The sequence below is a fragment of the Gastrolobium bilobum genome, unplaced genomic scaffold, assembly GCF_033153095.1.
Source record: "Gastrolobium bilobum isolate Gb01-03AN ecotype WA unplaced genomic scaffold, APGP_CSIRO_Gbil_v1 utg1578, whole genome shotgun sequence".
Classification (NCBI taxonomy): domain Eukaryota; kingdom Viridiplantae; phylum Streptophyta; class Magnoliopsida; order Fabales; family Fabaceae; genus Gastrolobium; species Gastrolobium bilobum.
This window is the reverse complement of record NW_026899219.1, coordinates 682,424-698,652: the sequence shown is the minus strand read 5'-3', so window position 1 is coordinate 698,652 and position 16,229 is coordinate 682,424. Positions and strand designations below refer to the sequence as shown.

The 16,229-nt window shown below is 34.6% G+C and overlaps 3 protein-coding genes across 5 annotated transcripts; 2 read left to right on the top strand and 1 right to left on the bottom strand.

Annotated features, from left to right (window-relative positions):
* Positions 1–1,009: 1,009 nt before the first annotated feature.
* LOC133288387 (probable 3-beta-hydroxysteroid-Delta(8),Delta(7)-isomerase) lies at positions 1,010–6,964 on the bottom strand. Of its 2 annotated transcripts, none has more exons than XM_061486134.1 (4): positions 6,802–6,964; positions 1,870–2,016; positions 1,630–1,738; positions 1,010–1,494 (listed from the first exon to the last, which is right to left on the bottom strand). In XM_061486134.1, the coding sequence occupies exons 1-4, from the start codon at positions 6,842–6,844 to the stop codon at positions 1,227–1,229; spliced, it is 567 nt and encodes a 188-aa protein (XP_061342118.1). In that variant the 5' UTR covers positions 6,845–6,964; the 3' UTR covers positions 1,010–1,226. The 2 variants fall into 2 exon arrangements, with proteins under 2 accessions (XP_061342118.1, XP_061342117.1); XM_061486133.1 differs by lacking the exon at positions 6,802–6,964 and adding an exon at positions 3,061–3,287.
* Positions 6,738–9,189, top strand: LOC133288386 (cytochrome P450 CYP736A12-like). Of its 2 annotated transcripts, XM_061486132.1 has the most exons (3): positions 6,738–7,490; positions 8,137–8,960; positions 9,141–9,189. In XM_061486132.1, the coding sequence occupies exons 1-3, from the start codon at positions 6,795–6,797 to the stop codon at positions 9,166–9,168; spliced, it is 1,548 nt and encodes a 515-aa protein (XP_061342116.1). In that variant the 5' UTR covers positions 6,738–6,794; the 3' UTR covers positions 9,169–9,189. The 2 variants fall into 2 exon arrangements, with proteins under 2 accessions (XP_061342116.1, XP_061342115.1); XM_061486131.1 differs by lacking the exon at positions 9,141–9,189 and having other exon boundaries at positions 8,137–9,054.
* Positions 9,190–15,804: 6,615 nt separating this feature from the next.
* On the top strand, positions 15,805–16,104 carry LOC133288366 (auxin-induced protein 15A-like). Its single transcript, XM_061486096.1, has one exon. The coding sequence runs from the start codon at positions 15,805–15,807 to the stop codon at positions 16,102–16,104; it is 300 nt and encodes a 99-aa protein (XP_061342080.1).
* The last annotated feature ends 125 nt before the right edge of the window (positions 16,105–16,229 follow it).

Here is a 16,229-nt window from a genome sequence, read left to right as displayed (position 1 = left end):
TAATTTATTGCTCTCATCTCGCCGCACATCAGAAAATTTGCAGCAACACTTACTTTTACCAAAATCTGGTTCTGTATCTTGGATTTTTTTTTTTTTTTTTTTTTAATTTGAGGATCCAGCTCCGTATCTTATGTAAATATATTTGCTGCAAGTTTTTCACCAGCAGTAACAGTAGAAATGAAGAACCCATAATTTATTCATAAAAACATGCTACATATAATTTGGGGTAATACATTGGTAATGTTTCAGGAAAACACAAAAATTTTCTGCAAAGACAACAATTGACGTGGGGCCCATTAATATTTGTTTCTCTCTCCTTATAGTTGTTTCTCTCTCCCAATTGTTGTCCCTACAGTAAAATATTTTGATTCATGCAATATTACAGATGTATTTCCCTGTAATTTAATCCCTTTTTCAATTCTTACAATGAAACAGTCCTTTGAAAAATACTTTACTGCATTCATTATGGCAGAATTCATTTCCCTTGTTACTTGTAGACTAAATTCAGCACTAGTAATTAGAAAGTGTTTGGAGTGATTTGGAACTAGCCCATATGCAGCAATTGTCACATTAAACTGAGTATTCAAAATTCGGCTGTTTTGTTACAACTTGGTATGGTCTGTGCCCTCTCATTGCCACAAGCACAGTATTGTTTGGGAAACTGAACTACTGAGTTCCTAGACCTCCAAGGATGTAACAAGAAAAAGTTACTCCCATCAATTCAGCAATTGAAAAAGACTTCAATAACTGTGTCAAGTAATTTCATCGTATATTGCTTTGCGGGATTAACAAGATTGGACATCACATTCAAGCATTCCTAACATAATTGGTAAATCTCAATCGCATCTACTATATGATAGAAAACTAATGCAATACCCCATCCTATAACACTACATTGAGATCTATAACACTACGCAGTCTACGTTTAGATCAAATATAGTAAAGTAACAAACAATTTTTTTTTTTACTAAAAAAGAAAAGAAAAGAAAAATACAACAAGTGACAGGAGTAGCTAACCAGTGCTTTTCAATATTCTAGCATGTGCTAGTTAACATTCAATTCCAAATCAATAATGGGAAAAACTTCGTTCAAAATTTAAAACACCACCTTTTCAAATGAACAATGGGAATTTGTTTTTTTTTTTCCTTCGAATTATGCAGTTTAAGAGAATCAATGGATACAATTCATAAAACAATCTCCCCTATCTCAACCACCCCATCATGTCATCAACGAACTTTAGGCTTTCTTGTCTGGCCTTGAACTTTAAATGCCGCACAAATATTCTTCCAGCAACGGATGGAGATGAGCGAGGGTATCACAATCCAGGAGAAATTTGCACCAATATAGTATGCATAATAGTAAAACGTGTTTGTAGAAAAATTATCACCTTGCAAGATTGCTGTTATATAATATACAGCCGTTCCATATAGCTGACCCAAAGAAATAGCAAACTGAAGTATGTAGCTATATGGCTTCCCAGTAGCTATTGCATATCTGTCATACGCATTAGCAAAACAAACAGTGAGGTTAAAAAAAATGAAAAATAAGGTAAAATTTTTTACTAGTTGTAACACCATATCATAGCATTAGTTATCTTGGTCATGTCTTTGTTCTTTATTTAAAACTTACACTGCTAGAAGGCTAGCTGGACCCTCTAAAACTGCTGTTAGTCCTTCAACAGTAACTACCCCTGCATCTCTTCCTACATACCTTGAATCCCCTTTGCTATATTCCTTCCCTATTATTTGTTCAAAAAAACAACAACTTTCATCAACTGAAAAACTGCAAATTCCTCAAAAGGTAATCCAAATTCTAACAATGCTATATCTGTGACTGAGAGCAATGTCATAGAACAATTAAATGACTTACAAACTTCAGCCAGGTAGAAACCAGTCTTATCCTTGAAAAACTCCGGTGAGAAAACAAAATAACCCTCAAGAATCATATGTGTGAGGCCTGTGAAGGCCCACCAGCACATTAGCACTCTATCAACTTTTGTTTTCTTAGGTAGGCGTCCTGGAAAATAAATACACAGTCATTAAAAGAAAAATTATAAAACCTAAAATCATTTCCACCTATCATATGATAGAGATATGAATATGAATGAAAATGGAAAGCCATATCAGTCAGTCTAAATCTTGAACTTGCAAGAAATGATATTGTGAGAGTTCCAGACTGGTGAAGAGCTTAATTGAAAAATAAATATGGGAAAAATGTATTCTAAAAGACAAAGCAACTGATAGAAGATATAAGAATAAGCTGATACAGTGTACACCAACTGAAATGATTTCTTTAGTGCACAAACTACAAATTTGGCTTCCAGAATTTAGTTTGGGATTCTTGTTAGAAGCAACCATCTTCATTTTAAGATTAATCGCATATTGTCAAGAAGAAGAAAGTATAATATTATTATGGTTACTAAGTAGCACATCAATAGGTTCAGAGAATATGTGGCAATCATACTTGGATTGAACATGATCAGGCCATAGTGTTGAATAAAAAATCACATGGAGAACAATGTTAATCACAGAGCCACTCAAAATTTTTGCCATATTGTATATTCTTAATTAGCAAAAAGGGAGGAACACATATCATATCATATCATCCCCTCAACAAGATATGCAAATGGACACACACACACACACACACAAAAGGTGGATGTAAAGTTTTACAAATGCAGATCAAGATTAATCGGCTACTTAAAAAAAGAAAAAAAGAAAAAGTGGATCTATGTTCTGTTTTGCTGTCTTCATTATATCAAGCTTTAGCGATTTTGACTTTTAACTGAGGGAATGATTTGAAACTACACATTGGTTGCATAAAAAAAAGCGTCTTTTTCTCATAAATGAACTAATTACGCTGATGGGTCCACGATTCAAATGCAGTTGAAAACGATTTTGATTGAAATCAGTCAATCAGTGTAACTACTCTGAAGTGCGGAGTTTTCGTTTGACCTTCAAAATTCGTTAGTTTATATCATTTTAATGAAAAGAAAAACGACCCAAATGTGGAGAAATCAAAACGATGGAATGGGGGGGGAATGGAGATGAGTGTTGGTACCTGAGAAGATCCAGATGAGAGAAGCGACGAGGAGAGAGAAGAAGGCAAAGACAGAGAGGATGTTAGACTGAGAGAGAAGACAAGGAACGTAGCCGGGTAGATGCAAGTCTCGTGGCACATAGGGATGATCATGTGAGACGTGAGATCCCTCCATCTTCGCTCTTGTTCGCTTGGAACGAGGTAGTGTTGTTGAGAGTCAACTATTGAGTTAGACACTGAAAGGAAAAAAGAGTTTGGGTTGGGGGTTAATGTTTTTCGTATCTCTCTCCTACTTGTGTGTTGGTGATTACAGCAGGGAGTGCATCTTCTCGTGTACGAAAATTATCATTTATCATGTACCAAAAAAAAAAAAAAAAAAATTATCATTTATTTGATCGTCACCATCCATTAATAATGAGATAAAAAAAAATATATAATTTTTACATGAATGATAAAATCAAATAATATAATCATTCTTTTACATTAAAAAATTTCACTCCCAATCTTCCATAATTATATCACGTGACCTAACATTCTGTCTTATCACCTAAAAATTAGATCGTTTTGGTTTCAAAACTTCCATTTGCATTTCTTAAAGTTTTCGTTTTTTCAGCTCAATTATCTTATCGAGTTATTAAAATTACCTATTTTAATATTTTTACTTTTAATGAAATATCAATACATAAATAGATTATAATAAATAAATAAAACGGAAACTTAGAATGCAAAACAACGTAATTTTCAAGTGACAAAATAGAATATTAGGTCTTGTGACATAACAAACAATAAATTCATATTATTTTTACAATTGTTTTATGTACAACAACGATAGGTGTATGATTATGATTCCTTCCATTTAATGTTTTCATCCTTTGTATGGTCATGATTTTCTGCATTTAATGTTTTCAAGTATATATATTACAAGTATTTGATTGCTGCACATACAGCAGCTGCAGAAATATAAACCAGAAGTTACACACATATATATATATATAAGACAAGATCAATTTAGACCGTTATAAAAATAATAAATCTTTTACAATCAATCTCAACCGTTGATTTTCAACAATAAAATTATTGTGTACCTTATTACTTTTGATCATGATCATAATTTATCAGTTAGTCAAAACTTTATATTTGATCCCTTAGGAAGAGTTACAGTATTTATTTGCTTTGTGGACAAGACTTGCTTTTTGCTATTCACTCCATCATTTATATACTTATCATGAAGTAATGACATACTGTATATGCTACTTATTAACAACTGCAACATCAGGGACTAGCAAGACGATTAAAGAAAGCAAGGAAGGCATTTGACCAAGTCTTGGAGTAGATTATCAAAGACCACAAGCATCCTTGTTATAAGGAACAGAAAGACTCACTATAAGAACTTTGTGGACATATTGCTAACACTTATGCATCAACCAGTGGATCCTCACGACGAAGAGAATCATGTAATTGATAGAACTAATATCAAGGCTATCATAATGAGTATGATTGTGGCAGCATTTGACACATCTACTACTGCGGTTGAGTGGGGTATGTCAGAACTCTTGAGGCATCCAAAGGTGATGAAGAGACTTCAGGATGAGCTAGCAAATGTAGTTGGGATAAATAGAAAGGTGGATGAGGCTGATTTAGATAAGTTGCCTTACCTGAATATGGCGGTGAAGGAGACCTTAAGATTACACCCGGTTGCACCTTTGTTAGTGCCTCGTGAGTCTAGAGAAGATGTTACAATTGATGGTTATTACATAAAGAAAAGAGTAAATATCTTTTTTGGTCTTCGCAAATTTTACGATGCCAGTTTTAGTCCCTAGCAAATAAAAAGGCTCATCGTGGTCTCTAAAAAATTTAAAATGGACCCATTTTAGTCTTTTTGAGGACTAATATGAGTCTTTTTTGAATTTGTGAGGGACCACAATTTCAAGTAAATAGGTTCATTTTAAATTTTTTAGGGACCATAATGGGCTTTTTTATTTGCTAAGGACTAAAGCGAGCATCATAAAATTTGCTGAAGACCAAAAATGATATTTACTCTAAAGAAAAAGTCAAGAATCTTAATAAATGCACGGGCAATATAAAAAGATCCTAAAGTTTGGTCAAATAATGCTGAGATGTTTTATTTGCAAATAGCAGCGTAGACATTAGGGGAAATGACTTTGTACTTAGACCATTTGGACTTGTACCATTTGGTTCTGGTCGTATAGGGTGCCCTGGAATTCATTTGGGTCTAACTATTGTAAAGATTGTTCTAGCTCTATTGGTGCATTGCTTCGATTGGGAACTTCCATTGGGTATGTTTCCTCATGACTTGGACATGACTGCGAGATTCGGCCTCACAATGCCAAGAAGTAAACACTTTCTAGCTATTTCCTATTTATCGGCTAGTTGGTGAAGTTAAAAAGAATCAAGTTAAAATAGATTGGGTTAATAGCTAAAATAAGGGTTATTTACCTTTTTATTGAAAAAAATAAGGATTAGTCTTTGCCTAGAGTTTCTTTGTAAAAACTGGATCAAACCCAATGCAGCAATTGAAGTTGTGTAAATTTTACACTACAAAAGTGTGCAAACATGAATGTTATACGAATCTCAATTATTTTTAATTATATTAAAAGAGTATGTACTACAGGTTATGAGAGTTTATGGCGGCCACGCTTCCACATCATTACAAAATTCTGTCAGATTCTTAATGATGCAGTTTGTCCAAACTTGCAAATTATTACAATGTCTTATGGTTCAAAATCAAATCATGAAAGCTATACCTATAATTAAATTATAAAGGAATCCATTGACTAACAATCTAATAGGTACATCAACATTGTTAACTAAAGTGGTTAACATCAACAGAGAAGTGTTAACAGAAACCTCACTTGAATTTATTTTATTTTATTTTTTGGTAGACAATTTGGAAGTATTCCGATAGAACCTCCTTCAACCACCTTGTTCTCGGAGTATGACCCCTACGACTAGCTCCTCATTGAAACAAAGGATGGATTGTGTAAAGAACCTTGGGATACACCACCCCTAAAGCTAGCTCAAAGGGTGGGAGTGCCCAAGATCTTATAAACTCCACATTAGTTGCACATACAACCAATGTGGGACTATATATCTCAACACGCCCCCTCACACGAGAGCCCATTGAACTTAAAGATTGGACAATGCAACAGGCTCAGCCTACCTGTGCTAAGAAACGCTACAAGAGAAAGTGGGGGGCGGCGAGGCTTTGATACCATGTAAAGAACCTTAGGATACACCACCCCAAAAGCTAGCTCAAAGGGTGGGAGTGCCCAAGACCTTATAAACTCCACATTAGTTGCACATACAACCAATGTAGGACTATATATCTCAACACATTGGATTAGACTACTATCAGAAATAATGAGTAATCCCCTTCGAGGGGGAGGGGATGTACCTCTGACCCCTAAAGAATTCTAATAATTTGCTTTAGCCAAAGTTTGAATTCCTGACCAAAACAAACTTTTAGGCACTCAATTGCCAACTGAACTACCCTTCAGGGTCAAATATTTCTCATTGAATATAGTTTTGTCGCATTGAATTCTTTTTTGTTCCCATTTAAGTGTCATCAATTTTGTTTTAGTGAGGGGAGGAAACAAGATTATTTTTCTTTGAAACTTTCCAAGTCATTATTCAATCCATAACTCTTCATTTTATTGCCAAGACCATGGTTAAGTCAAGATAGTAAATAAATACCCAAAAACCATTTCCATTTTCTATCAAGCAAGCTATCAGACATGTTACCTGAAACACTAGCTATCCCTGCAATCCTCCTTGTGACATTCATTTTTATTCTATCAGCTTCTCTATTTCATATTCCAAAACAACATCAACAAGATGGGAAACATCCACCAGGTCCCAAGTCCTTGCCAATTATTGGTAACCTCCACATGCTAGGGAATCTCCCACACCGTACCCTTCAAGCCCTTGCCAGAAAATATGGACCCATCATGTCCTTAAAGTTAGGACATGTTCCTACCATTGTGGTTTCATCCCCTGAAACTGCAGAGCTATTCCTCAAGACCCATGACACTGTTTTTGCTAGCAGGCCTAAAATTCAAGCCTCTGAATATATGTTTTATGGAGGAAAAGGATTAGGATTAGCTCAGTATGGTTCCTACTGGCGCAACATGAGGAAATTGTGTACCTTACAACTTCTAAGTGCATCAAAAGTTGAGATGTTTGCACCCTTGAGGAGTGAGGAGTTGGGACAATTTTTGAGGTCACTTGAGAAAGCTTCAGCCTCACGTGAGGTTGTGGATATCAGTGAGCTTGTTGGGGAGCTTATAGCAAATATCACTTATAAAATGGTGTTGGGTTGCAATAAGGATGATAGGTTTGATTTAAAAGGACTTATTGGTGAGGCAATGAAGTTGGCTGGAACTTTCAATTTGGCAGATTTTTTGCCTTGGCTTAGCATATTTGATCTTCAGGTATGAACTTATAATCCCTTGGCATGTTCTCTGAGTTATTACTTTTGACTATAATCATATAATCATGCTTGGTTTTGCTTATGATCTTTTAGCATAGTCTATATATATTTGATTGTGATTATTCAGTTGGAATTGGGTCATCCATTTGTTAAACTGTTGATCATTTTAGGATGGGTTGGGTTGGGTTGTTTTTTATATTGGGATGAGACTCATTCTTAGATGACTTACAGCACTGTTTTCAAATTTTGATAAGAGAAACAAAGTTTGTTGAAAGCAAATTAACTGCAATGTTATTTTCTACGAAAGTTTGTAGATGAAAACTACAAAAAATGTTTAATAATCAATCACACTAAGAGAAAGTAAAAAAATGAAAAGTGATAACAAAAAATCCTTTATTTTTATAAGTAACATATTCATATTGTTTAACATCTTTTGAAATATTAAACCAATAAAAAGGCAAAGAAAGCAGGCCACATCTTCAAAAGTGGCACATCTTGAGAGAAACAAGTAAAATTAGCACAAATTATGAATATTCTTTTAGCACTGGTAGATCATGATTGAAAAGTCCTTTCTTTTTTGCTCGATTCAACCATCTATGATTGCTTATCATGAAATATTATATACGCTACTCAATCATTCCCATCAGGGACTAGCAAGTCGAATGAAGAAAACAAGTAAAGTATTTGATCAAGTGGTGGAGCAGATCATCACAGATCATGAGCATCCATCAGATAATGAAAAGAAAGACCCTCACGATAAGGATTTTGTTGACATATTCTTATCACTAATGCACCAATCCATGGATAATCCACAGGATGAACAGAAACAAGTCATTGATAGAACTAATATCAAAGCAATTATATTGGACATGATTGGTGGAGCATTAGACTCATCTACTGCAGCAATTGAGTGGGCACTTTCAGAACTCTTAAGACATCCAAGGGTTATGAAGAGGCTTCAACATGAGCTAGAAAATGTAGTGGGGTTGAATAAACAAGTGGTGGAAACTGACTTAGAAAAGTTGCCTTATCTAAATATGGTGGTGAAGGAGACCTTAAGATTATACCCACCTGGACCTTTGCTAGCACCTCGTGAGTGTCTAAAAGATGTTGTTATTGATGGCTATTACATAAAGAAAAAGACAAGAATCATAATAAATGCATGGGCAATAGGGAGAGACCCTAAAGTATGGTCACATAATGCTGATGTGTTTTATCCAGAGAGATTTGTCAATAGCAATGTTGACCTTAGGGGACAAGACTTTCAACTTATACCCTTTGGTTCAGGTCGCAGAGGGTGTCCTGGGATTCTTTTGGGCCTAACTACTATTAGACTTGTTCTGGCTCAACTGGTGCATTGCTTCAGTTGGGAGCTTCCATTGGGCTTGCCATCAGATAACTTGGACATGACTGAGAGGTTTGGGCTCTCAATGCCAAGAAATGAGCACTTGTTAGCTGTGCCAACTTATCGGTTAGTTGGTAAAGTTAGAAGGGAATCAAATTAAAATGGGTTAATGTTCATTAAAATAAATGATTTGCATGTAACATCATAATTGTTTCATGATATGACCAAGAAATTGCTTTTTTATATCGTTTGTATTGTAATATACCTTAATGGCCGCATCTTATTTCCCAATCTCCATCTTAACAGAGATGACTTTGCATTTGGTACCGTTTAAACTCGCCTCAAAAGACCTCAGGTATGTAGAACCGGGGTCAACCCTTTCCTCCCTTGCCTTGCAGTAAAGTTTGATGTCGGTCAGCATGTAGAGTAGCATTCGAACTGTCGGTTTCCAAACCTCCCCCCTATAATTAAAATCTCCTGTAGAATTCGATCCTATTGCTGCTTAAGGGGCTTTTACGGTACGAAAAACCCAATATTAGAGTAGAGAGTTATACTAAGAAGTGTCCTTCTTAGAAAATAATATAAATCATCAAAAGGTCTTTATCCAATAATTTAAATTTTTGAGTTGAAATAGTTCTTTATATGGTATCTGAGCCTCAATAACCATGAGATCACTAGTTTGATTCTCACCACCACCCATTTTATAGTGAAATTAAATAAACACAAATTAAACCAAAAATTTAGCACATGCAATGTAATATTCAAATTCAAATTCAATATATATATATATATATAGGGGCAAGATCATCTTACTCCTTACACCTTACACCGGTGTAAGATGAATAAATTTTACACAAAATCTTAACCATTGATTTTCTGCATCTAACGGTTAAGATTTATTAGGTCTTGTTCATTAATTAATTTTTAATTTCCAATAAATCTCAACCGTTAGATGCACGAAAATCAACGGTTAAGATTTGGTGTAAGATTTATTATTCTTATACCGTGTAAATTGATCCTATCTCATATATATATATATATATATATATATATATATATATATATATATATAATGTGACGCCATTAGTGCCAACAATGGCGCCAGTAGCGCCAAAAGCACTGTAACATCCCCAACCTCGAGCCGGTTCAATTAACATGCATATGATACTTAACAGAAACAGCGGAAGACTTAACTTACGAAAATACGAACTAACTTTTTCTTTTTCTTTAATCCTTTTTCACATGACATATCACATTGCATACTTCTTCTAATTTAATTCTTATTTTACGGAGACGAAAATCGAACAGAGTAACCTCTGTAAATCGGACAACTGGGGATTTTCCAATCCCACTCTCAAGAGTTCCTGATAGACAGTTTAAACAATATATATTTCCAGAAGTACCAGTCATGCAAATATACTCAGATACCCATCTATGGGCGCATGCTGAACTTGGCTCCGTGCCACAAATCTAATAGCATGCAATCCAATACATAACATAACTGAATACTACATAGTCATATCATCATGCCTGAATACATAAATGTACATGTATCGAATATGAACACTATGCAACAATACATCTTTTTCAAAAATACGTCTAAAACAAATAGTAGCATCCGACCACCCAGAACTCCACATCCTCATACTAGTACCTCTAGCCACGGTTAGTGTCCTGGTCCCATGAGGCTCTTCAATTAACTGTGTTCCTGAAATCATATCCCCAAACGGGGTTAGAGACGAATCTCTAGTAAACTCCAGGTTTATGGAAAACCCTCCATACCCTGGGCTCACTTCCTGCATGACAGTCAGATACATAATATACAAAACATCATATAAGCAATTATCATAACTGAACAAAGCATATATACATATCTTATCAAAGACAAACGCAGTCATTCCCAATGGATGACCCCAAGCGAAAATAATCGCACGTAACAAATATCTTTTACAAAAATCATCACAATACTCATATCAGAACAAACGTGTTATATCAGAGACGTACGCAATCGTTCCCAAGGGATGACCCCAAGCGGAAATCAACGTACGTAACAAATATCATTTACAAAATCATCATACATATCTCATAAAACATGTCATATAATCAAATATCATAACTAAACAAAACATATACACATATCTTATCAGAAACGTACGCAGTTATTCCCAAGGGAGGACCCCAAGCGGAAATCAACGCACGTGTTCCCAAGGGAGGACCCCAAGCGGAACCAGAACATATCAGAGGCGTACGCAGTCATTCCGAAGGGAGGACCCCAAGCGGAAATCAACGCACGTGTTCCCGAGGGAGGACCCCAAAGCGGAACCAGAACATATCAGAGGCGTACGCAGTCATTCCCAAGGGAGGACCCCAAGCGGAAATCAACGCACGTGTTCCCGAGGGAGGACCCCAAAGCGGAACCAGAACCTATCAGAGGCGTACGCAGTCATTCCCAAGGGAGGACCCCAAGCGGAAATCAACGCACGTGTTCCCGAGGGAGGACCCCAAAGCGGAACCAGAACATATCAGAGGCGTACACCATCAGTCCCGAGGGAGGACCCCAAAGCGAACACCCGGGTACTATACAATCAATGACCAGATATTGTTACAGAAATCATATTACAGAAGTCATATCATAACAAAACATATCATATTAACACATATCAAAGTAAATACATCAAAACAAAACATATCATATTATCATATAGCTCTATATGAATGCATCTATATCATATATCTCATACATATCATACAACCTGACCACAGTCCGTACACTATGGCGGAACACAAAGTAGGAGCAAACCCCATAAACATAGAGCTTACCTCTTGGAGCTTTACAATTTGCTTACTTGAAGAACAAGCTATTTATCTTGCTCCACGAGAATCCAAACGTTCACAGTCTCTAGGCACACCTAGAGAAGGAATTCAACACAAAACTCAATAAAATGATATAATGCCATGTAAATATACAAGACACATACTTTATTGTTTATTTTCTTTTTACTTAATCATATTAAGTCATGAGTGGGTGGTTCTTTGTTCAACAAATCCCTACAAAATTCCACATGTTCACTTAGTCTTAGGATAGTCCCAAAAGGCCTTTAGAACACTCATTACTCCTCTTACCACCTAAAAGCCTATTTTTCCCAATTTAAGGCAGAATGCCCATTACAAAGGAGCTATAAGATTTCTCTTTGTCTAGTGCCTAAACCCAAGCTTAGCCACCTATATAAATTATTTTACACATATAAGTGTTCTTACTTTGCGAAACAATATCTCCGCACATATACTTCCTTTGAAAATGGCCAAAACTCATTTTAAGGCCATACAAAGGAGCTACCTTATTTTCTTTTTTATTTCACCAAAACGAAGGTCTATACACCTTAAAATATTATTCCACGCATAAAATTATGCTCGCTTTGTAAAACAGTAGCTCATAGCACATACTTCCTTTGAAAATGGCTAAGAGGCACATACAAGAAATCATGCCAACTTCATGATTCCAATGCTTTAGTCCATCAAATTCAAGCTTATCACACACCTTTAATCCAAGATTCATTAATTCATATATATACAGTACTGTTCCTCTCTACAGTACTATTCATGTATACGTCATTATTCACGTATACGACACTATTCAAAAATACGTTATCTTTAATTTTTTTCAAATACATTTTCACCGTTAAAATTCTCATCTAAACACTTTTCTCAACATGAGCTAAACTTGAATCAAGCTCTAACATGCTCAATCAAAACAAATTTTCAAAATGAAAACCTAAATTCAATCTTCATAAAAACATGAAAAGGAAGGGAATTTCTTACCACAAATGCACTCTAGAACAAAGGAGAGATGAGTTCCTAAGCTCCCATGGCCTCAAGCTCCATCAAAATCTATCTTTTCCATGAAATTCGAAATCTTTGGGGGAGAAGATCTCTCTCTACAGTGAACCCCACCCAGAAATATTGGTACCAATAGGTTCCTCTCGAAATTTCTCACAGGTTTGGCTTTGGAACGGAGTGATTTGGAGGTCTCTAGCTCAAGTTATGAATTTTGGAAGATTTAAAACCAAAATCTCCGTTCTTTCTTTCCTGTCGTCGGATGAAACGTAGAAGAAGGAGAATAGTGACTTAATTGAGTCAATTAATGAGTTTACTTTATCAGTGGGTATAAGCTTATCTATCTACACACCTCCATTCATTACCAAATTTTACCCTATGGACTAGAATATTTGTCTAGTCACTTTTTTATATTTACTTTCACTTTTTGGATAACTTTATTTACCCACATTTTTACTACTTTACTGTCATTTTAACTCTCTTTTTCACCAAATGTGACTTATTTCTTTTTCTTTATACTTATCCTTCAATATTAAATCCATAACTACTAGTGAGGGCTATTATAAGGATAGTCATTAAACTTTAAAGACAGGTTTGTTAACCGCTTACTAACTTAAATTAACTACTTAAAAGTATAGTCAACTATTCATAAACAAACTTTTGTTATACAAAAATTTGGGTAATTATTGAGCCTTCAAAAATCGTGTCCAATGCTCCAATAGAGAGGAAGTATTTCACGTGTTGTGTTGAAACTTTTATGCAATCTCATGTACTGATGGACATTCTTTTCAGTTTTCCATTGCATTGACTCAATTATTGGAATGCACTGTGACTGCAAAGGAGGATAAGTAGGGTATGTTGAAGTGAATTTGAGCTAAATGAACAAAGCATTCATTTGCCAGAATCTGTTTAGAACATAGCTGACTAATAATTGCCTTTAAGAAAGTCATGTGATTGTCGTTATTATTATAAGGAAAAAACTACTCTTATGTTACATGTGATAATTTTCTTTCCTACATACCTTTTGATAATTGTGTCATTTTTTTCTTTTCTTTTCTTTTTTATTTTTCAGATGGTGGAGCCCACAAATTTATCTCTATGACATGAGATAACTTATCTCCTTTAACATAAAATTAATAAAATCCTTATTATAAAGGGGTAAAAGGGGATAAAAACCACTAGCTTTCTATTTTGAGAAGAGGGGGCAGGTAATTGTTGCAGTTTATGCAACCATTCCTTAGCCTGAGTTAGCTATAAAAAACGTAATAGGTCTAATTAACGTGTTTAAATAAATATCATTTGATATAATCTCATCAATTTATTTGTTTTACCATTCTATCAGTTTGGTTCTAAATTCAAATATGATATAATAATCTAATACAACTTAAAATGATCTGGATTTGATCAGTTTTCCAAAAAATTTACGAAAATTTAACGATGATTAAAATAGAAAGAAAGAAAACCCAAATAAAATGTATAAAATGAAATTATGTACGGTAACATGATTTGAGTATTGCTTTCCCAGTTTCATGAATTAAAAATTTTGTTTAAGACAAATGTTATATAACTCTTATTTTTAGTTTGAACACTTACATTTAACTTCACAGTATTAAAACCATAACACACAAATCATCAAATGTGAAATTAGTGATAACTAGAACTATGTATTCATTAAATAAAAAAAACCTCACAAATATAAATAAATTTTTCCAAAAAAATACAACTAAAATAAAAAGTTGAACTCTCTTTGAACTACTTACCAGTCATCGATCGGCTATCACTAATTAGATGAAATTAATGAAGTTTCATTAAGACCTTGGTAAGCTAAAGACCTATCCCAAGCTTTCCAATCCACCTTTTTGTAACATTGGACAATATGTCTATTAACGTAATCAAAAACTCCTTTACGCAGTTTCAGATACAGAGCACAAAACTCTTTTATAGTTTATTGGAATGGGTTGTGTTCTAAAACCCGATAATGGGTCCCATGTCTAAGCCTAATCTTCAATGTCTCTTCTCAATTTCTCAATACATAGTTATCTATAGATATTTCACAAAATCAAAGAATATTTTCTAAAAGACATCATCATCTCACAATCACGTGGAACGTGTCATTTTCTCTTAATTCCAATACAATGATATGTAACCCTAATTGTATTTTTCATCTCGGTCTCATATTGATTTGACTGACAGAGTCTCTATAGGTATACACTCCTTATTGTATCAATGGGTTTCACCATCAATCATCGTACAAAAAGATTTATACCTAAACTGGGTCACATTAAGTTTAGAAATAATTTTAATCTACCTGAACTAGTCAAACATTATATTAGATTGATTTGAATCCAATAATACACATCAAACACATAATTAATAGGATAGGAGCTTATAATTAAGACTCTTAAAATTAAATATCATATTCTTATACAACCCTCTTATTTTATTCATTGTTATCCTATCATGCCCACCATATAATTAAGCTCTATAATACTATATCAGCTATAAAGGTTCTAATTAAAAACTAAATTAAGTTTATTGGGTCAAGTCAATTTTGATGAAATCAGAATTTAAAACTTGCCACATACCCAATTGAATCAAGAATTAAACTCAACCCAGTCTGTGAACCAATAAGCAGGTCTATCTATTATCACAACTTGTGATGTTGTCAAATGATGACAAGAAAATGCTACTAGTCTAAATTCAAAGCTCATTTGAATAAGCAAGAATAGTACAACATCTTTTTCCAATTCATGTTGGCATTTTATGTCAAGAACGTGCCTAGCATAAAAAAGGTAAGGGCATTATTAGTTCAAAGCAAGAGGCGATGACCAATAAATAGTATAACTTTTAAGCAGCACCACCCTTTTTTCTTTTGGCTTCTAAAGATAGTGGGTCCTCATGTTTTGGTTCTGATTAGGCAAAGTCATGTGAACCTACCCCGAGGCCTTCACCTGACATGTTTCTAAACATTCTTCACAGTTATCAAGAAATTTTAGTTAGTGCATGGCTTGACACCCTATATATTTAGTTTCTAAAGATAGCATAATTCAAACCCAAGTCTTCTCCAGCTCTACCATTAAAAGTTTTTTTTTTTAACATTTAATAACTTCAGAGTTCATATCTAGTTTTCTCAATCATGAAGAGTGGTAACAGATTTGTTGGTATAGCTCAAGCAAAACAGAAACTCCAGAGAACTCTTTCACAAAGAATCAAAATGGCTTCAGCCATTCCTGATGTTCCAAAAGGGCACTTGGCAGTGTATGTTGGAGAGAGCCATAAGAGGTTTGTAATTCCCATATCTTACCTGAGCCACCCTTTATTCAGAGATTTGTTGGACTGGGCTGAAGAAGAATTCGGATTCAATCACCCAATGGGAGGTCTCACAATTCCATGCACTGAAGATTACTTCATCAATTTAACTTCTTCTCTTAATTAATTGTTCAAATGATGGCGATTTGTCCCATCAAAATGACCTATTGGGACATTGGTTATTTTTGTTTTCCTAGTTGATAAAGATTAGATTACTACCAAGTTAGATAGGAGCAACAAAATCTGGTCTCT